General features: G+C 48.5%; 1 protein-coding gene across 12 annotated transcripts in view; it reads right to left on the bottom strand.

Annotated features, from left to right (window-relative positions):
- Positions 1–22048, bottom strand: part of CADPS (calcium dependent secretion activator) — a 221040-nt gene that overhangs the window by 3965 nt on the left and 195027 nt on the right. For all 12 annotated transcript variants that reach the window (XM_075053380.1, XM_075053382.1, XM_075053379.1 and 9 more), the window contains 2 exons: positions 20856–20888; positions 17656–17763 (listed from right to left, as the gene is read on the bottom strand). In XM_075053380.1, the coding sequence (XP_074909481.1) occupies positions 17656–17763; positions 20856–20888 (141 nt within the window). The remainder of the gene's footprint in view (positions 1–17655; positions 17764–20855; positions 20889–22048) is intronic.

The following is a 22048-nucleotide window of genomic DNA, read 5'->3' as shown; positions in this document are numbered from 1 at the left end:
AACTGAGGCCGGTGACTTGTTACCCTCCACCCTCCAACACCAGCTGAGAGGCCAGCGCCTGCCCGCGAGCAGCGTGCGGATGGCGCTGCTGGACGTGCGGCTCCAACACCATCAGCTCTCCCTGGGGAGGGCTTAGCTGGCAGCTTTGAGACCCGCAGGCACTGCTGTCCTGGAGCACCCGCAAGCTGGCACAAGGCTCACCGAAGCAAACAAATGAGTCCCGGCATCACAAAAATGTGGGCTCAACACGCATTATTGAACCATACGGTGATGCACCTGGGAGCTGCTACCCTCCACCAGGAGCAGACAGCAGAGATTAGTCATGCTGCATGGGGAAGGGTTTTTTCGCCCCCACTTCAGTGAAGATGCTCCTGTACTTCTATTTCTACACCACCTCTTAATAAAATGGAGGAAATAAAGGGGTGGAAGAGTCACCAAAGAAACGGCATGGGATGATCTCTTGCTCGATGCTTACACCTTGTGCAACTTGCGGCAGAGATTCCTGCCGGCCCTTCGTCTCCAGGATGGAGACCTGGCAAGAGCTAAGAGCTCAAACGAAACTGAGTCAGGCAAGCAGGAGGTCTCTCCGTAACAGAAGTCCAGCTCACATACTGTTAGCTGTCACTCGAGGTCCTGACATCAGATGGGGGTTGAATTGTGAGTGGGGCACCCGGGTTAGTTGGTGTAGGTCTGCCCAAAAGCACAAAGCGACTGCTGTCACTGGGGGATCTGCCTGGGTTCCCTGGTAATGCTGAAGGCCCACATGGGCAAACCAGAGAGAAATCGTTAACGTTTATAATGTCACTTTTCTGCAATCTGCATGCTTAAATGAGTCATGCTCTCGGGCGACATTAGCTGTGACCCAGGGCTGCGCTGGCACACGGATGCCCAGGTCACCCAAACGCCTCCTTCCACCACCTCCTTAAATCAAAACCCACGGAGGAACGAAGCGACCGTATGTTACATATGCACGCCCTCTCCCTTCCACTGCTGCCTCTCGTTTTCCACAAAACGATCTGCCTGGTGTTTATGTCACCTCTAAACGAGATGAGAAGTCCCTGGCGGAGGCAGGTCCTGCCATTTCTGTTTGACCCGCACCGCGCACACCTACATGGCTCTATGGATCCGAAACAGAAATTATAACCTCTGCCCGGAGGTTATTGGCAACTGACTGCTGCTGCGAGCCCTTCAGATTAAGAAAAATGAAACATTTTTCTGTGTTTCTGGTAGGCACTCCAACACACTGGATTCTGGGGAGATGCAAACTCCTCCGAGCCAAATCCGAATCGTACCCCTCTCCTCTTAAGCACCGGCTGACAAGGGCTCAGCCAGGCGTATTGCTCGGCTGCATGAAAGGAGCTCTCTTTCTCAAAGCTAAGTTACTCCAAAGACTTTCTGCTTTATGAGAAAAAGACAAAGTCTAATTCATTGATCTTGATACACAAAACCGTCACGTCACTTCATAGAGCACACACCAACTGCTGAATTTAAGCCCTGCATATTCATAAAAATAAGTTAGCCCATAAATTAAATGTTCCCTTTAGCTATCACTAGTGTTGATGTGCTATAAGATGCACAAGCCCTCTGATTCATGACTAACCTACCAAAGAAGATAACATTTGCATATGATTATATTATTAAAAAAACAACAACAAAGCCAAATGCTCCGAAACAGAAACGTGATCATTTCAGACAAAAGAGCACAGTGTGGTTCTGTCGGGACACCGGCCGCCTCGCTCTCCCCGGGTGGGTCTGCCATTCCCCGAAGGGCAGCGGTGTGCGTGCCGGGGACGCAGGGTTCCTCGGGGCTCCAGCTCCAGCCTGGGGGCTTGTCCCCGTACACCAGGCGCAGAGGGCACAGCCCAAATACATGGGGCCTCGCCATGGGGCTGCAACACATTTCGGGCACGTTTCTGGAGCCCCAGCACCAGCTAAGCTGTGCACGCTGAAGTAACTAGTGTAAATATATTTTCTGAAAACTCCTCACGCCTGGTTGTAACGACCGAGTAGACCTCATTGATGCTCCCTGTCCCACGGACCTCAACTCCACATATAACTCCCTGCTGTGCACACACACATTACTGATGCTCGCTGGCATCCCTGTCCATCGCTCAGAGGACAATTTACGCTCAGTCTGGGGGCACGGGGTGAGGAATGGCTGTGGAGGGTGCATCCTGGTGGATGCCACACATCCACCGGGATGTCAGCAGGGAAGGGACCAGGGCTCCCGCGGAGGCGACCCGGCTAACAGCAGAGGAAATGCAAACGGATGCCCTTCGGGTGCTATCAGAGCCCAGTAACCGCAAGCAGATCCCGTATTTGCACCGCCAGGAATTTAATCCCTTTTTCAGGTTAGTTTTCCTGTTCCCCTTCCGTCTTTCACAGCGACGCTCATTGCTGGGTGCTGGCCTGGGGACATGAGGTGGGCCATGGGCTGGGATGCTCCCGGACAGACATTAGAGGAGCTGAAGCATGCCAACGGGTGGGCTTCTACGGCTGCCCATCCAACACCCCAACCAGCTCGAGCAATAAGCTTCCTCGTGTCGTGTCCGCCCCCCCCCCCCGCCTTTTTTTTTGAATGCAAAAGCATGATCAATAAGTTGCTGAAATAGCAAGTTTGTCTCTGAATATATAAGTTGCAAAAATTGATATGAATAAATCTGCAAGTAACACACTGTGTGGCACATTTTATCAAAAAAAAGCCCTGTGCTGGGTTCCTGCGCTTTCCGGGAGGTGGTGTCATTACACATACCCAGGAACATCTGCAAACCCCCGTCTTCTTTGGTGTGAGCTGAATGGAAGCATGACCTCCTGTTCCTTGCCATGAACCTTGAGTTCACACTCATATTTTACATGTTACAGGAAGCCACAGCTCACCCCAGGGGTGCTGCAAACAGAATCTCGTAAGCCAGATGCAACACTGCTTCTTAAGGCACCTGAAGGAGCTGTATTCTTCATTCAAAAGCTTACATACTAGTAGCTTAAGGTCACTTCAGCTTTTGTAAAGAGTGGGACAAAACCAGGAATGCTTATAGGGCTGGGTTGTCAGCAGGGTAGCAGAGGGATTACAAGGAACCTGTGACTCTGCCTCTTTCTGCCTTTACTGGTAGTTTTTTTGTGTGTGAACAAGTGCCATACAACAGATTGAGGCTGGTATAAAGGCCTGGGACTGTGCAAGAGCACCCCGCTGAGCCTCAGCTGTGCTTGCAATTAGCAATAGGCATGAAATGATTATTGTTGTGGTGGCTGATGGCAATCTGAAGTGACAAGTTTTATGGGGGAAGTTGTAGTAGGGATGTTCAGCAAGTTTCTGCAAACCATTAATCGAAGGCTGCAGCACAGTTTAGTCAAAGCTATTTTATGTCATTCCAAAGGTCTCACAAGGATGCTGAAAGAATATTTTTCTGCTCTCAGTGCCTTGGAATGGAGTTTTTCTAGGTCAGGGATTCTTTACTGCCCTATTTAGTGTCAAAAATACCCATTTGCCTCAAATTAGCAGAAAGCTTGTAGTTAAGGGCTAGAGATTAGGCATACAAAATTACTCAGCAGGTGACTGCTGGGTGGATTTGGGGGTTGAGAAGTCTTTAAAACTGACTACAAGACATTATATACTTCCGACAAAAGAACATAGTAATCCTACCTGCTTGCTTTAACCACTGTTGTTTGTCTATTATTATGTGCTTTAATGCTCATAAGAGCAAAACTACTGGTGATACTACTCAATTACCATAGTAACTCTCCCCTATGACCTCTCATTTCAGTACTCGCTTTCCAAGCAGAACCAATCCAAGCAGGGCAATCTATTTAAAACGGTGACACACACACTGCACAAGGAGGCTCCGAATGCCGGCTGCCTCCCGCTCTTTGTCCGGGACATGGACTTATTCTGAAATGCTGAAAGGCAGCTTTGAAATGAACCCTTGAATTCAAGGTGTTTCAAAGGTGAGGGACTGGATGTCGGGCGGCTGCCTCCGCAGCATCCCCGAGCTGGCCAGCACGGAGCGAGGGGACCACAGAGGTGGGAAGGGAGAGAGGAAGGGGCTGACCGTGAGTCTTATTTCCCAAAGGAAAACTGAACCTGCTCTCAGGCAACAGCCCTCGCTCAAAGCGACTCCATCAGCCAGGAAAAAAAAAAAAGAATTTAAAAATTACCGACTCTTTGTATCTGGTGTTTGCATCCCCGTCCAATGGGCCAGAAGCTCAGCTGGTGGAAAGCACAGCGCGGCTGTGCTGATTTACAACTGCTGACAGTACGTGACAGCCGACAGAGCCGTGTCCATCCCCATCCCGGGCGCCTCCGAGATCAAATTCAGTATTCGGCGTTGTCACACGCATTCACGGCAGCCACCTCCCCTCGGCAGGTGTCGTCTCCGCAGGGAAGGTCGGGATGCGGCCACGGCAGCTCAGGACCGTGTTTTCCAGGGACCAGCTCTACCCACACAGCTGCCAGCGTTGCGGGAAGACTTGCTCGGTGAACGGGAGCAGGAGCTCTTCTGGTGAAGGCTGCCTGCCCAAGGGACCGTGCTCCTGCGTTCGCTCACGGCGTGCCCTGGACGCACGCACAGCCAGGGTTGGATGCACGAAGCTGGCTGCAGGCCTGCAACCCAAAGCCCAGGCTGCTCCGTGGCAGTCATGGAAGGACCCTTCTTGTCCTTCCAATCTTCTGTGGCCACCAAAGCATTCCTCTCCACCTTCCCTCAATGTTTCTTTGGCCGTTGATCCCAGGCAGTCATTGCAATTGCAAAAACTCAGTAAAGACAGTAAGCACGAAGCACAGAGCCTCATGGCCAATGCAGTTTCCTACTCTTTTCTTTCAAAAAAAAAAAAAAAAAAAGAGAGCTGTTCCCAGCAAGCCTGACCGTACACGGCGGCGTAGGCGATCCCAGTTTGAGAGCCTCCTCCGAAGGCCAGCTCAGCCGGGATGCTGGCTGAGGATGAGTGCGGTGGTGGGACGAAGCGTGCCTCTTGCCCTGCTCCCAGACAGTGCTAGCGAGGTCTCGGCTGGGCTGCCAGAGCTGGGCCCCGGCTATTTCTCAGCAGTTTTGGAAACCTGGGTTTTGTCTTGCTGCGGAAGACGGTGTGCCGTCCCCCAGGCTGACCCACAGCCGGGAGAGCGGGGGAAGAGCAGGGACAGGGCCGTGGTGACACAAGTGTGTCTGAAACTCTTGCGTTGAGACATGGCGGTGGCCCCGGAGGAGGACGTGGCACAGCCGAGGTGGGCGAAGAGCCGCGGTCCCTCAGGCACACACGCAGCTCTGGTCCCCGGTGTCGCTGAGGAGGGAGGGACGGACCTTCGGCCACACGACGAGGAAGGCAGAGGCACATCTCTCCCCTGCAAGCGTACGTTTTCTGGACGGCAAGCGGAGACCTGCCCACGCAGCGATCCCCATCCCATGCGTTCATCAACTCTTCTTCCCACCACTCAACAAAACCCATCCGTTGCGCTGGGTATCGCTCCGCGGTGCCCTGCTTACCGGCTCCCCCTCCCCTGCCGTCTGCCAGGGGACCAGAAGAGCCATCCAAAGGCAGATCAGCATTTTGAGCTACAAAACCTCCTCCTCCTCCGGCGCAGAGGGCCAAACCTGCAGCGGGGTCAGCAGCTCGGCCCCACCAGCAAAGAGCATCTGGCTCGGTCGTGTCCCGGCCGCGGCCACGGGTGGCATCACTAATAAACCAGTGACGCTCTCGATTTACACCTGCCGAGGATTTGGTCTGTTCCCCCAAGCCTGGCAGGGGCCAAGGCCCAGGGGACCAAGTATTCTGCCTGGAAGCAGAGAAATTGGTGTGACACTGCCCATGTAACAGAAATGAAGTTTAGTGGCCGTGGATCTAAGAGCACACAGCTAACCAGAAAATAAGCAATGAGTTAATATCACAGGCATTGATCAGCTAGTCTTACAATTAATGCTTCCAATAAAAAAAAAGCTCCCCCTTTTTATTCAACAGAATAAGAAATTAAACACTTGTGGGCTCATTCTAAAGAATGAATGAAATTGAATAAGCTACCTAGCACTTGAGATTCCCAGCGAGTGCTTGAATAGAGCAAACCTCCTGAGTTGAATGGATTGCCTTTTGGGACCAATTTGTCTCTTTTCACTCTTTATTCCTCCTTTTTTGCTGACAGATGTACAAAGGCGGAACTGCGCTGTGCAGCTTAGCTACATGCACCCACAGCAGCTGTCACTTTTGTCGAGCAAGTTAATCAAGCAAATGCCACCATATCCCACTTTCTATAAGGAACAACATGTTATAGACAGTAGTCTTGGGAGACAGGGAGGGAGGGAGAGAGACTTTATTTTAACTTTGAGTAGCTGGTATTTTTTTTTTCCCCCTCTGTGTGTAAAAAAAAAAAGAAGAAGAAAAAAAAGCAGCCAAACCTGGTAGCACAAGCTGACACTTTTGTTTTCCCGTAGAACAAATATTTAATATGATTTTAACTCTAATTTGTACTAGGGGGAGAGCTGTCCGGTTTTAATTAAATTTAAGGGACTTAGGGGAACACGGTTAAAAAAGAAATGGAAGCTTTTTGTTTGCGTTAACGCTTGTTGATAATAATATATTGATTGTCAATTGCTAAGCCCAAAAGATTAGTGTAGTAAATACTATTATCTGAATGCCACAAGTGAAGTGCTAGCTTCCCGTCCCTGCTTTTCCCTTTGTGAGGCAGTTTGAATCACTGGTTGTTATTTATACATTTTCTTTGATAAAACCAACTTGTGTGGCTGATTTTTTTTAAACCCTGCCTCATTAAGTGCATAATAGCATTTACGTGTGGGGCTTTCTGCTTTTTAGCCTTTCAAGCTTAAGCTTATATTCCTCTCTCACAACCATGTTTCAAAACTTGGGATATTCACAAACAATTGGATACACACCAATATTGTATATATCAGATGCTCTCTTGCTATTGCCAAAGACTAGAAAATAACAGAACATTATCCGCAAAGAGTAAATAAATAGTTATGGTCCTGCTACGCTGCCACACGCCAGATAATAACACTGTCTGATCATTAGGTAGCTTTTCTATTGCATGTAATTCTTTAAGTGCGTATACTCTCGTTAGGTATGCAAAAGTTGACATCAAAAGTAGGTCTTTCAGTGTAGCTCTATGGAGCACACAACAGCAAAGCACCGAGAGGGCACAGGCAGCTCTTGGTTTGCTACTAGAAAGGTAATTCCCCCCCAAATTCACACACTTCGGAAAGTATCTTCTCTTTCAGAAAATAAATCTAAGTTTTGGTAACAGATTGAAGTGTGCTAATTTAACTTCTCTGCAGGGTCTTTCGCTTGGTATGTTCAGAAACAGGGCACACAAATCGGAAGTGTTTGGGATACGTGAACTCTGCCAAACTCTGGACTCTACACTCTCACCTCGCCTGTATGAGCAAATCCTCCGTCAGCCGTGCTTGGCAGGGCTCTGCCTGTGCCTGGGCAAGCAGTCCTCACAAGAGGCAACATGACCCTCATTTTTCTGAATTAAACCTCTCCATTAAATTCTAGAGATCTAGTAAAGTGCTAACAATTTAACAGAAATCCCCTGGAATCCCAGGGTCTTTTTTTTTTTAAAATAAAATTTATGACTTTTTCCTATCAAAGCCTCGTGAATCTGTCTGGAGTCTCCCAGGTCACATTCGCACCAAGCTATTACTGAAATAAATGGCTGCACTGTTTTTTCCTGGGATTTTTTGTATCGCTATAATGCTACCACTGCAAGCACACACAGTGTGTTCTTCAACATCCACCCCAGCGCTGTGATTTCTGGATGCCTTTTACTCTATTTTATATTCCTTAACTACGAGATTTCATTCACACTGACAACATAGCTATACGAGGAAGTTACAAAGTCAGAGGGGCTCAATATTAAAATAATTTGTATTATTATTTAATAAAGTCACGGTCCCAGCATTGCCTAATAGGGTTAAGCCGCTAGCCAGAGCAACTCATCATCTGTCTAGGATGCAAATGGCATCACCGAATTACATTATCATTCCCCCCTCCCCCTCCCTTCCCAAAAATAAACCACAAAAAAACTTTGAATCGCGTAAGAGCTCTGCCTTCAAGCAGGGAAGAGAATTGAGAATGAAAGCTGAAACGCAGACCCAGGCGCATCGAAGTGCCGCACGCTTTTTGCAGTACATATGGTACCTGAGATCACCCACTGTTTGGGGATCGCAGCAACAGGGTACGCTCAGGCTGGCGCTTCACCCTTAACTGGCTTCAAGTTGGACCCGACGGGGCTCGGCAGGTCGGCGCCACTGGTGTTAATGGGAAGGAGGCGTGGGACTCCTCGCGGGTACATTTTCTGCACGTGCTGGTGGGATTGCACAATTCCCCACTCGCCAAAAGGGCACAACTCATCCTGCATGCTCCTCGCTGCAAATTTCTCTCTGCTCTTACCCCCAAATTGTTTTATTCCTTTTCAGGGAGGGAAAGGAGGATCGACATCTTTCATGCCAGTGGGGCCAAGGTCCCCTGCAAATAAAGATGACCAAGAAGGTCATCTCTAACGCTGTCCGCTTTCAGTGCTGCACAAAATTGCTTAACACCCACACGTGTTTTGTGCAGCTGCAACTCCACACGCCGTGGCGGGTGCAGGTTTGTTTACTCTCCCCGTCAGTGGCTTTGCAAGCAATCCGTGCGCTCTCATCACGCAAGCAAAGGTTTCCCACCGCAAGTACGCAGCCAGCCAGAGCCAGAAAGGGACCTGCAGGCGGTACTGCACCTTCACCAGGGGAGGAACAACTCTGCTGCGGGGGATATAACGGCTCGTGCTTATTCAGGCGTTCCCAAGCTGTACGTCAGGGTGTCTACCCCGCTAGCCAGACGCCAAAATCTCTGCCTAGGCAAGAGCCACGTACTCGTGTCTGGCAGAGGCAAGGGCAGGGTGGCTCTGGGGACAAGCCACGGGCAGGACATGTCAATGTCTCACTGAGCTTTCTGCCCTGGGGAGGATCTCATTGAAAGAGCTACTGCAATGTTGGATCATCTCCTCCTACAGCCGGGATGCCCCGGTCCCAGCCTGCTGGGGTTTGCTGTGAGCTAACACCTACGCCAGCCCAGGCGCTGACCATCTCCGAATATAGCCCAGCCACAGGCGGCTACGCTTGCTCTGAGGAGGGCAAACCCCTCGAGCTGTGCGCTGGTCAGGGCTCGGTGGAGGGCAGCAGGCAGAGAAAAGTGCAAGGGAGACCTGTGTGGAAACAGCAATTTATCTGCGGCAGGGTGCAGGGAGGGATGCAGCGGCCGATGCTCACGGTGAGCTGGGAAGGAAGGCCACTGACACCGGTCCTGATGGCACCTCTAACTTCTCTCTTGTTTACAGCATCCTCAAACCGGGGACATCCCATGCCTAAACCTGTGGGTTTGCAGGCTCAGAGCCTCGGCGGGTGCCCCCTTTCCCCTTTGAGACGGGACAGACCCAATCCTTGGGCACCACCGCATTATACATCTGCAGAAAACGCTGCCTTTCGGGTAACTTCTCCTGACTACATGCATCCCTGAGCTGGAAGACCCTGCCTTTACACGGTGTGCTGGCACGCAGCATCCCGTGTACCGACTGAGCTCCTCACGGCGCCCTGGGTACGGGGTCAGGTTGGCTCTGAGTGCTGGACCCTCTCCCCCTTCACTGTAGATACAGCTCAGCAAAGTGCGCAGCACTTGCTGGGAACTGTCAGATAAAACGCCCCAAAACCTGCTACTCTGCAGGATTTTGCAGACCTGGGTTTTCCTAAATGAAAGAGCTTCTGCATAAAAAAATGTAAAGGCGTGCACACACAAAACCACTTCTGTATGGATGCTTGTTCTCAAATACTTTTTTTAACCTATAAAATATTCTCTGCTTATTTCCATTTTTCAAAAAAGAAATGAAGTTGACATGTTAAAATCTGAGTTTCTATATAAAGCAGCTTAGTAAAACACAATATCCACACAGAGTGCTGCTATTTTTCTGTCCCGATTCCAGGGCCCTGTTAGTGCAAGGCAGTGACGGTATAATTGGATGCAAAGTTGCTCCATAAGATGCAATACAGTAATGCATGCTATGGAATACTTTAATTATACTTGTCGTCAGATTGAATTGAAAGCTGTCACGAAGAGGGACTCGATAAACTTTAGCTGGCTCTTCTATAACCTGCAAATTCCAAAAAAGTAGCTAGAGGCTGCCCAGGTATCTCGGTCCTGAGTGCAGGAGGGAGCAGCTCCCCTGGTATCGTTCCTGGGGTTACACGCCTGGAGACAAGGCACTTCGTGCCTGAGTTTTGCTAAGCATTTTTGAATGCTGATATCATACATCCAGGGTGAGGTTTAAAAGAGCTCCGGGAAAGGAAAGAGCCGCAGATCAAGAGAAACGAAGTGACCTGGGACGGCTAATCTCGCACGCACCGCTGGCTGGCGCGGCCAGCGGCAGCGATTGTGTGGGGCAGGATCGCAGGGGGAGAAAAGGAAAAGCGGGATTGCAGGCGCTGCTGGAAATCGGACAATTCTTCATTGTCCGTGCAGGGGCCGTCGGCTCGCCGGGAGTTTCTTTGGGCAAAGGCCTTTTGCGCAGTCCGGAGGGAGGGAGCTCAGCCCCACACATCTGCGTGCAGCAGGACGCCCCGGCCCTTCCCACGCTCCTCGCACCCCCAGACTCAGCAGGCACCCGCGTGGGTTGGGCTTCCCGGGGAACGCCAGCACCTTCGGGCTCTCCTTCCCGACAACCCGCAAGATCGGAGCTTCAATTAGCTGAGGCCTCTTAAACGAAGCTGGAAAGCTCAGAGCGTACTATGCGACTCGTGCGCGGTTCTAAATGTGCACAGGCAGCTCCCGCTCGGGGAGCAGAGAGGCGGCTCGCAAGAAGGCTCTCTGGATCGAGGATGCCTCGCTGCCTGCAAGACAGCACGACGGCACCTCTTCCCCAAAACCTACCTTGGCTACCCACGTCCACCGGAAAATAACTGATCTTTCGCTCAGTGCCGGCCCTAAAACAAAAATCTCTGACGCTCAAAAGCACCGTGCGGATGATGTTAGCAAGCCTATGCTGACCTTAACGTAACGGAGCAATCAGTCTGCCTTCTTAGAATGATTAATAGAAAATCTCCTCTGGAAAAGAAATCAAATTAACTGTCTTCAACCAAATGTCTACTAGAACACGAAAAGCTGTTCCGATAAAGACATTTAGGAGGGAAAAAAACCCCTTATGAGCATGTAAAATCCAGTGACAGATCTAGGACTTATTTTATTAAGACTCTCCCTAAAAGAAATTAAATGGAGCCCACTTAAATGAGCACTTCAGGAAAGAAGCCTTGCTAAGGGGAACGCAGGAGAGGCGGGAGGCCACGCGCGAGTGCATGCTCGCTGCCATGTGAAGCTCACATATGGGACTATAAAAGGCCGAGGGTTGGCTCCGAGGAGCGGTGTCCAGGCTAAGCTCCTCTCCCCGCTCCCGTGTGGCTCCGAGGGCACGCGGGAAGAAAAAGAGGCCGCAGAGGGATGGTGCACGTACAAAGAGAATTCGTCCCTTTCTAGAAGATATATGGGCAGTTGCCATCACAATTTTTTTTTTTCTTCCCAGCAAAGGTCCCTGCAGTGGGACTGACTCCAGGTCCCGGTCCGGGTCCTGCCGAGCCAGCCAAGGGCTACGGCAGCCTCTGCAGCGAAAGTTGCGCTGCTCCGGCACCTCCAAAGATGCACGGGGAGAAAAAAAAGCAAGCTGCACTTCCTCGAGATCAATCTGCCTAATTGTCTTCATTTCACAACTCACTCAGGAAAGGGGGGGAGAAGGGGGAAAAAAAAAAAAAAGCAAAAAACAACGCAGAAGAAATAGCTCAGTGGAGGCCATATCAGGATGGGAGTGGGAGAGAGTTACTGCCCTAATGAGCAGTCTAGCTGCGTAGGAGGGAAACAGGTTGTTGTCTGTCTAAGAGAAAGCGGTGAGTGCGGCTGCAAGCAGATATTAGATGGGAGCCCAGCGCACAGTCTGATATCCGTTCTTCCCCTGATCCTGCAACCCGTCCTCCTGTGAGTAATTCTAACTCACAGTGAGTAGCTCCACTGACTCACGACCAGGCTTTTGGGTTCGAGGAGGGGAAGGAGAAGGGAGGGTGAGAAGGGCTTTCTTTTGGCATTTGATTGTGGCGTGCGAGGCTCACACTCTAGCAAGAAATGCCATGATCCTGCAAGCACGCCTTGAAGGAGCTGCCAAAATTCAAGCGGGTAACCCCACTGAAGGCAAAAGCTTTGATTTTAAGAGTAAGCTAATGCCTAAGTGTCTGCAGAGGACTTGCTGAATTAACTGACCTAGGACAAATTTTGTAATTTGTCCATACGCTCCGGCGTGGCATCAAGCTCCAAATCAGTAGGTACTGAGACATATGCTGAGCTGCCTGCGGACCCTCCAGTAAACCAGTAAGAAGTGCTCAGTCAGGTTCCTGGAAATTTTGCTGAAGTCTGAGACTCACACAATGCCCTGCATCCTTATTACTCAATATCTCTGATATTCGGAAGTCAGTTACCAGCGAGGGCACCTCTGGAAATACGAGGACAGTCCTGAGCCGCGTCCTCAGCCCCAGCGCTCCTGCTGGGCTCCTGGCTGGGGAAAGGAAACGAAAATCCACCAGCTGCACCATCAGCCTTGGGATATCACTGGGGCTTCCCAAAAACCCAGCTGAGCTGAGCCTGGGGGACGGGACCTGGCGCCGGAGCCCCAGCCGAGGGCTCGTGCCTCCCCGAGGGCGGTGGGAAGGAGATGGTGGCTCGGTTGAGCCACGGCTTCTCCTTTGCTGCTGGGAGAGAACCTGGAGCGACTGTCCCTCTGCACCGAGGACGGCACAGGGCAGAGCAAAACGCCGGTCTCCCCCATCGCCCTCCCCGCTACGCCCGCCCGGACCCCGCCGATCCCACCCCGCCATCAAGATTAAAAAACCGCCTCCATCTTGCAGAGACAAACGGGCTCGTTTTCCCGTTTCAGGAGAAAATACTCCGTCTGGTATCCCGGCTGTGACACAGACCTTCGAGGAAGCCGAACATACACAGTGACAGTGAAGTGGTAAAACTGCCTTCTGCAAAAAGCACCGTGAGTAGTGCCACCTCAGCGGGCTGTATCGCTGCGTGATTAAGTTCTTACCAGACTTTTTGGTAAAGGCAACCTTCCTGATCTGATAACTGCCAAGGACAAGCCAAATACACAGGGTCAATCTATGCACGTTTAATCCCCAGAAGGCAGATTAAGTGTATAATTGACCCATATAATCCATGTATCATCTCCAGTGAAATGTTTTCTATGTCCGGTTTAGGCAGACATGAGGCCCATAAGAAAGCGATCAGAGACACAGTATTACCATTGCAGTGGATTTCATCAAAGTTAGAGATGGCTTTTTAATCACTGTTCTCAGAGACTGCTAGATTTAAGCAGATGAACTAGCACTAAGCACATCTGTTTTAATCCTTATCTTCTACTCAGGCTGGTGTCTTCAAGAAGTACAAGGAGGAAAAAAATAAATTGATTTTTTTTTTAGGTCCTTGCAATCTTAGGAGCTTCTCTTGGTGTTTTGATCTCTCATATCAAAAGCATGTTTTTGTTTTTTTCGGTAAGATATTGAATTAATCATCAGAGAGAAAAATGCCATCTGCGCTATTTAGGGACTGCATCAGGATGCTGGAATTCGCAGGATCTCGGGGAGCTCACTCGACGTTCAGCAGCCTTTTGTGTACGTGCTACTCGCCTGCGGCTGGGGAGGAAATATTCTCGCTATGTTTTACAGTAGTGTTTACCAATTTATGAGGAAGAAAGGTTGGCATTCACACTATCTACTAGTCAATCAGACTTTCTGGATCACATATGTTCTGACAGGTTGAAACCTATACTGTGAGTATCTAAGGGTGTGTGTCAAGATACACAGACATACACACATGTATAAATAACTTCCACCAAAGGGCACAACCCTTACAAGTCAAACTCCCAGTGCCTTCAGACAAACTTACAGATGTATAAACTCTGATCCTATGAAATTCTGAGTGTCCCGAGCCGAAAGGGACCTGAATTTTGCAGGATTGGTCTGAAGACTTGAGATCACTCTGAAGATATTTCCCTATGTTTAAGATACACCCGCCTGCCTCTGCCTCATTGTTCCTACAAACAATCACGTTCTGCATGTCAACTCTGCCCCCTTTCCGGGGAAGAAGTGATAAAATTTTACTTTCTATTAGGCACTACACGGAGTTTGCGATCCTTCTGCACTGCATGCAAAGTATCACAGCGGTTTAAATCCCAAAGCACCCAGCCATGCACAGGAATGTGGGGAGCGGACGCTACGATGCTATTCTGAAACCCTTCTGTTACCACTGTTCTCCACAAACGGGCCTTATTACAGTGTTTTAGCTTTAAATGTTATCAAATTAGTGAGCCAGGCCAAGTAAATAAGTCATGTTACTCTGCAGTAAACAGCACTGCCAAAAAGCTAGTTAGGTTTTGATTACCAGCAGAACTCCACGATCAATCTGTTCGTTCAATGATCCCAAGAATACAGATTTTTAAAATTAAGATGACTCTATTTCTGGGGGGGGAAAGAAAAAAACCCTGACTAATTTGCAGAATTAAGATGATTAACACACAGACCACACAGAAATATTACAACAATCTTCCGCAAACACCAGCACCTCCCGAAGAGCATAGCCCTGTTCCGCAGGTGCGAGCAGGGCACGCGATGCGGGGGAAGAGAGATGGTTTCTGAGCTAAGAAATCACGGCAAATGCCAACAAAGATGCATTAACGCAGCTTCTGTTGGGAGATGGCCTAATGCACTCTGCAGCCTCTGCTCCTGGGAGGAAACAAAGGGGAAATGAATGGAAATGCTGGGCAGGACTGCAGAGAAATGTGGGGATTAGGAATATCCTGGGAGCTGCAAACCCCACCGAATGTGCGACAGGCAACCTTGCGCTGTGCACCTCCGCTCTTGCGCTACTCAGGACTGCACAGAAAGGGGATTTAGCCCTATATTGTGGGTGTCTCTCACGTGATCCCACTGAGAGCAGAAACTGCCTGCAGGCACATTTAAGCTGTTTACCTGCCACTGCTGCACATATTACCATATAACATCCTAAAACTGGACTGAGCTTTTGGCTGGGGTATGCCAGCATCACTGCACTAAGGCAGCAGAGGAGCTGGCCTCCAAAGCGTTAATAATCTCATTGCCTAGAGAAACTCTGCAGCTAAGAGGATTGCTCCTCTGCCACCCTGGGGGAAGCAAGAACAAAATCAGGTCCAAGTCTAACTTGGCATCCTAAATACCATTTTTGATTATTCCTCTTCTCTTTCTTATTAAAAAGGTAGCTAGCACCTAAAATGTCTTTGGAAAATATGACCATCGGTGCAGAGACCAAAGGAGCTTAAAGACCTTGTGGCCATGCTGCTTTGCTGCGTTAGGTGAGGAGGACAAAGGCTAAGCTCGAGACAACAGAGTTAAGCATTTTCTCCCGTCCTTAGGAAACGTAGGTGAGCACAGCACTGATTTAAACAGGGTCTGGGCCCAGGTGACCCCCACGTACTCACAAACCCTGACCTGCCAGCAGCATCTCAGCCTTGCTGAGAGCTGACCTCAGGAGCAATCAGATTCTTCACCTGCAACCTGGCAAAGACGAGACACGACCGCTCAAAACGTCATTCCGATTTTGGGTGGCTAGGGCTCGGCGCATCCCCCTCCCTCCTTGCGAACCAAGGGCCCCGCGGCTCGCGCCACTCGCGGGCGCACACTCACGTACACGAGACACGTGCGAAGAGGCCGGCAGCATCGAGTCCCAGCGCCGGCATGGGGAATGGGAATGGGAGCGGGAATGGGAACAGGAATGGGAACAGCTCCCACGTGCTGCGGCTCCCGCCTGCAGCCGGCGTGGGTCAAAACAGGCACAGCAATGCGAAAACCCTACTCTTGATTATTTTATTCTGCATGGACCAGGGAGACTTGAGGAAAGCAGGGAGGGAAAGAAAGGTTTTGGACTTTTTGCTTTCCACCAAGGTAGCTGCTCTTTTTTTTTTTTTTTTTCATGTCAACTGTTAATTTGTTGAAAATATGGCTTGGTAAAACTAAGTACGAGTGGATCAAACTGAAATCAGTATTTGTGCTAATTACAGCCTTTTGAAAATTGGAAATAATGGCCCAAAGGGTATAAACACACCAACTGTGAATCATAGGGAAAGGATGAGGGAAAAGGCAGTGTGGGCATTGAAAAGAACAGTCCAGATGAGCTCTGGAAATTTAACTGCTCATGAAACAAATTTCAACACAAACGAGCAATGCACTCGCAGGCCTGCTGCAGATGGAAGCGACAGTCTTTTGTTTTATGTTTTGTTTTTTCTCCCCATGCCTGCTTGATGGGTGATTTGCGTCTGGTGCTCTGCGCTGCAAACTCTCCCCGGAGCGAGCACGTGCGGCGCCCGGAGGAGGCACGGCCGTGCTCCGTGCATGAATGAGGCATTCTCAGTGGATATGGGTCATGCTAGTAGATGTACACAGTAAGATTATTTGACTCTAATTCATGCCACTTGAGATAATGTGATAAAACATTTGACATGAGAGATAAGTTCCATTTTAATCCGATAAGGTACGGGGGAAAGAAAGAGTGGGAATTGTAAAGGAGGAAGAGGTTTCTAAGGGACAGGTAATGCGCAGAAAGAGAGGTATCGAGTGAAGGAGGAGGTTGGTTGGGGAAAAAAGCAGCTTTCCCTGCACACTGAGGAAGCAAACGAGCGAGTAAAGAAAGCAAGGAAGGTTGTTACAGTTCCAGAGCCGGGAGACTGAGAAATGGCACTGCTGAGAGATGAAAGGAAGGAAAGTAGGAACAGAAGCTGCTTCAAACAGAAATCAATATATGGACAAATACCCTAAAGGAGACTGAAACACTAATGCTACAGGCTGGCCATCAACAGAAAACCTTCGCTATAAAACAGCTACGAGGACAGAAAGGCTATAACGCAACAAGAGCAACAGAAACAGAGATATCGGTTAACATGCATCCAAATCGAAAACAAACGGGCATCACAGGTCACTGTTCTCTTACAGTCCAATGAATTTATCTTGTGCAACAGAAAAATAGCTCTGAACATCTGGGTCAGTTCCTACCATGCCATCTTCATCAAGGAGACCGTGTCTCAACTTTACCTTTGGTGTCAGACACCACACCGTGGTCCTCCTGAAATATGGAAGTCCATTCCTAATCAGCTCTGTTTTGGTTAGCTTTTAAAATTAAAATTTAGCATGCTTAACTCACTGTCAGTTTTGGAGCGCTTGTCAATGAAACACACTGCAAAATGTGCAGAAGAGATGGCCCTTAGCAAATGCATCTGCCAAAAACCCGGCTCAAATTTTAACAGTGAGAACAATGACCAAGATGTTCTGTTACAGAGAGATTTTCCACAAGCTTAAACATAGTAAAGGGCTCTCTTAGAAGATGCTCTTCCCTTAAAATCCACACACAGACAGACCAAGACACAGTAGACTAGAGTAGAGATTTAAAGCAGGCAGAGAGCAGATACGAGCCTTAGTCAGAAAGAAAGGAAAGATTTATTTATTTTTTAAAGCTATAACCAATAAATTTTCTCAAAATGTGACTTATCCTCCTGTCTTATTTTGTCACATTTTGGGTCTCTCCTGCTTGGTGTCCAAGGAGGAGAAGGCATTTACTTACATCAAATAACCTTTCTATATACATCTCCTCATTGACCTTATCACGCAGGACATCCTGAGAGTGGCGGACAAATGTCACATAGGCATCAGCAACATCCATCCCCGGCTTCTGCATGGGGGAGAAAAGAAGAGAGAGAGAGAGAAACATGAATAGCGGCGCAGGGAGCAGCTCCTCTGTGTAGCCTCGTCGCTGCTTTTCCTTCTCCTCCATCTCCTGCCGTCCTCCTGCAGTTCGCCCTTTCCTTACCTGACGGACACCGAGTGCCGCTGCTTTGTGCCCCGTGCCCAGCAAAACACTGTGTGCAGCCCAAGATCATGCAAAGACACTTGCTCCTTCTCTTCTTTCGCCTAGAGCGAAGCCGGTCAGAGGAATAAAGCTCTTCCTCCACATACCGACGCCGGGAAGTTGTCTTGCTACCTTTGGTGCTGTTGACCTAATGAGTGAACCAGCAAGCCGGGCTGGGGATTTGTTGTTTTCTTGGGTCATCTTCTCTATGCAAGCCCCCTGGTTTCCGAAGGTAGAAAGCTAACAGCCAGGGCTGGGCTCTTGGTTCTTCTTCTACGGTGTGAGGATGCATGCAGTAAGCAGCTGGTGTTGCAGGAGGCATCCCAAAATCACCTTTCTTTTTCTGTTTAGACCCCTGACTTTAGCTCACATTTAGTGCTGCTCTTAAGAATAAACTGGGTAAATGGTAAGTCAGGGAATGTATGTCTACACGAACGTTTAAGCCGCTGCTAAACTGCGGGAAGCCTGCCTGTGCTGTCACATCTCTACAGCTCTCTGCAGAATTTAACTGATTTTAAACAGTAACCTGCAAGTGTGTAAGATTTGGGGGACAACAGCATTTCTTTAAAGAAAATGGGAACTGAAGCAGGTGGATGGGAAAATACTTAAAAAAAAAAAAAATCCTGTTTGAGTTCACATTGCTTGATATATTGGAATCAAACTTACCTCAAAGGAAACCCATTAAAATACTGTAACGTGAGTCATTACAAGAGCTGCCACAAAATCTTAAATTTCCATGGCACATTGTAAGTTTGTTAATAACTAGTGTCATTAGTTTCCATTACTGTGATTTACCTCAGATCACAGAGTATCATTTCTCTGCAAGATACGATTGTCAGCCGCTGTAAATTGAAGTTAGTTAACACATCTGTGTAATTTCCAGGGTGAAAATGAGGACAGTTTGGAAAGCAGTAGGAAGGGAGTTTTTTAATACAAAGCAAACAATTATCAAGCAAAGGGCCAGTGCTTGGCCCTTGGGAAGCCAGTAACATTTCTTAACACCTACTGCAACAATGACAAGGTATTAATTTGAAAAACAATGAGGACAACACAAACGTGGCAGTAGTCAAGTGTTACACTTTCAAGCAATTTTCAGCATGCCGATTGTGCCCATTTCAAGGTGGCATTAAATGGATTGGTTTGTACCCAGACAATTGCAACGGTGTTTGCGGAATTAGATTTAACCGATGGTTTTCTGTTCAACACCAGGATTTCCCCTCTGTCCTCTAGTCGAACAGGTTTTTCTTTCTCCTTCCCCCAGAAAGGCAGTGGCTTATGGACCATGGGGCATCCTCCTGCAAAGGTCTGGGAGCTGTGCGGGGCTGGTGGTTGATTTCATCAAAAATTGTGGGGCTGTCAAGGAAGCCGTTGTAACGTGGCTTCATTTCCAGGGGAAGGTGGGGAAACAACCAAAAAATAACCCAGAGGAATGACTTGTGCTCTATTTTACGCAAATAACTGGAGTGTCCGACTGGCTCCGAGGTCAGGAGCAGAGCCTTGCTCCTCCTGCATGGCCGCGATGCTGCGGACCTCCCAAGGGTGTCCCAGGTACAGTGCTTTTGGAAGAGCCTGAAAGGGTTATATAGCATTTTACCAAGACCACTTCCCTGGAGAGCTTTACTTTCCAGGAACATAGAGGTCTCAGAGAAGGCTATGCTTTGCCTTAGAAGTTACTTAAAATAACTGTTCCGTGCTCAAATTCCTGGTGACTAAATATTTAAGATGCACTCAAACAACTAGGAATTTCAGCTGAAGGATCTACGCATGTTCTAGGGCTAGAAATGAATTTTGAGTCCCTCTTTCTAATGCTCTCAATATCTTGTTTCTATTACTCCAAGACACCAGGATGCCGATCTCTGCACTGGGCTATTTTAAACCACGCAAGACCTCTTACTGCTCAAGAGTTTGTCTTTCCCATGCTGGGCTGAAGATACGGCAATTTGGTAGGAAAGGTTTCTTTTGAGCTAAAGGGATGGAAACACCGAATGCAGATGATGTGGTCCAAGATGTCTGATAAATTTATCACATTGTCATGTGAGAGCATGCAGAGCAATCATATCCACGTTAAATGCACATATATACATTACCCATACAGGTCATCGAACTCAACTGAGTTATTCTTGATTTACACTGCCCAGTCTAACTGAAAGCAGGATTTGGTATGGTCTCTTTTTTCATTTGTAATTGCTCAGGATCTCTCTGCCTGTAAATGTTACAGTAACCCCTTATTCCAGCCAACATTCATATATTACACTTCAACTTAATTTAAATGTAAATTCCTGGCAAGTTAAGTGCTCTGTCTAAGAATGTTAAGGGCTCTTTTCCTTATGAATCAAGGTCTAATTAGAGGAGACGATGTACAGTTTTCCTATACCAATTACAGAAAAATGGAAAAAATTATTTTCATTAACAATTTCCCAAACACATGTTGCTAGCTCATCACCAGTTCCCCAAAGTAATAAAAAAGTCATTTTCCGAAAGAGTAAAATAAACCAACAATTAGAAGAACAAAAATAAAATAGATTAGCTAATGTGTTAGATGTGTGTTGGCTCAGTTCTAACATGTCTGGACCTTTTTGTTTGGAAATTATACTGTATTTGTACAAGTCCAAATGAAGAATTAACAGAATGCACTGCTCCCATTTTTTTTTAATGTGATTCAAGCCAATTGCATAAATATGGTACCTTTTTGACACCATCTGCAAATTATTGCCTAAACAGCCTTGTAGGTCTCCATAGGAGGGTAACTGCTCATTATGAACGTCATGGAGATATTCTTTCCAGTTCAAATGTTAGAAGTGTGAAGGCCCATGGCTCAATCTTGGCTGTTAATGCATAACGTGGGTTGCTACACATGCCATAAACCAAAGCATGATGCAAATTACTATGACAGAAGTTGTTTAAATTGTGCTTACGGGTACATCCACGTATTTGGAAGCAGCCTTCACCTGTAAAAGGAACAAGAAGAAAGTTTACACCATCGGTACCTTTTCAGGTCTTTGCTTTTTCTTTAAACACCTGTAAGAGCTTCTCTGGCCAAGACTCAGGACAACATAATGCTGAGCGAGGGAAAAAGGGTGATAAAACTATGTTTCGCATCTAAAAGAATACACAAGGGTGGTATTTTTGTTGTTGTTTTTTTTTGGAGAGGTAACTTTACTGCTGCTAAAGCTCTAATAGCAACAGATGATAGTGTGGGAGTTGTGCTTCTCCCTCTTCTACTTCAGCGAGCGGGGGAAGACGGGGTTCGTAAGTAGACATCGTTATTTTCTTCGGAGGCCTCATTCTCCGCCCGATGCCACGTGTCTCCGAAGGCAGCGCGTGTCTCTCCCATCGGGACCTGCATCCCGGGGACCGTGGGAGCCCGCCGGCACCGTGGGCACAACGGCGTGGCGGGGCTGGCGGGCACCTGCGCCAGGGCGGCCAGTGGAAGGTGCCCGACGGACCCTAATTTTGCCCCCGTCCATAGTCCCACATGCAGCGTGCTTCCCCCGGCTTTGCCTGGGACATTATTTTCCCCCTTTTTTGCTGGCCCTGGTGCGGGCAGGAGCTCGCAGACCGTGTCGGGGCAGCGTGCTCACGCCACGCAACAGAGAAGTGCCCCAAAGCTCTTCTGCTTCCCAAGATCCCGAACAGCCACATTAGTTTCCTACAATTTTTCTCCCCTTTTAAAAGATGTTATTTGAGGGAGGGTATCAGAGGGTGGACACCGCACTCTGCGGTGTCCTCACAAGCCGGCGGGGGCTGTGAGACCCCCAAATGTACTTTGTCTCCGGTGGACCACGCAGCAGGGTGCGCATCGCCTGGCACGGGAGGCGAGGTGGCCCCCGATGTCAGGGCCAAGTCTTCCAACCGAGCAGTGCCCAGCTGGCCAGAGAGACCTTTTTCCCACTGTAGCATAAGGCACCGTGTCTAGAAAGAGTACGGCTGGGATTTTCCACAACGCTTCTGCTTTTAATTAGGGTAAGCGTTGCCGGCCATCTTTGTTTGGGTGTAAAAGCTCACCTGCTTTTAAATATTTCTAAAGCTACCATTAAAACAGCCTAAATATAACACGCACACAGTTGCATCTTGGGATGAATAAATTATGTGTCCCGAATGAGAGAAT

This window comes from Buteo buteo, chromosome 21, assembly GCF_964188355.1.
Source record: "Buteo buteo chromosome 21, bButBut1.hap1.1, whole genome shotgun sequence".
NCBI classification, from domain to species: domain Eukaryota; kingdom Metazoa; phylum Chordata; class Aves; order Accipitriformes; family Accipitridae; genus Buteo; species Buteo buteo.
Note: the sequence above shows the minus strand (reverse complement) of the source record. Positions and strands in the feature narration are given on the sequence as shown.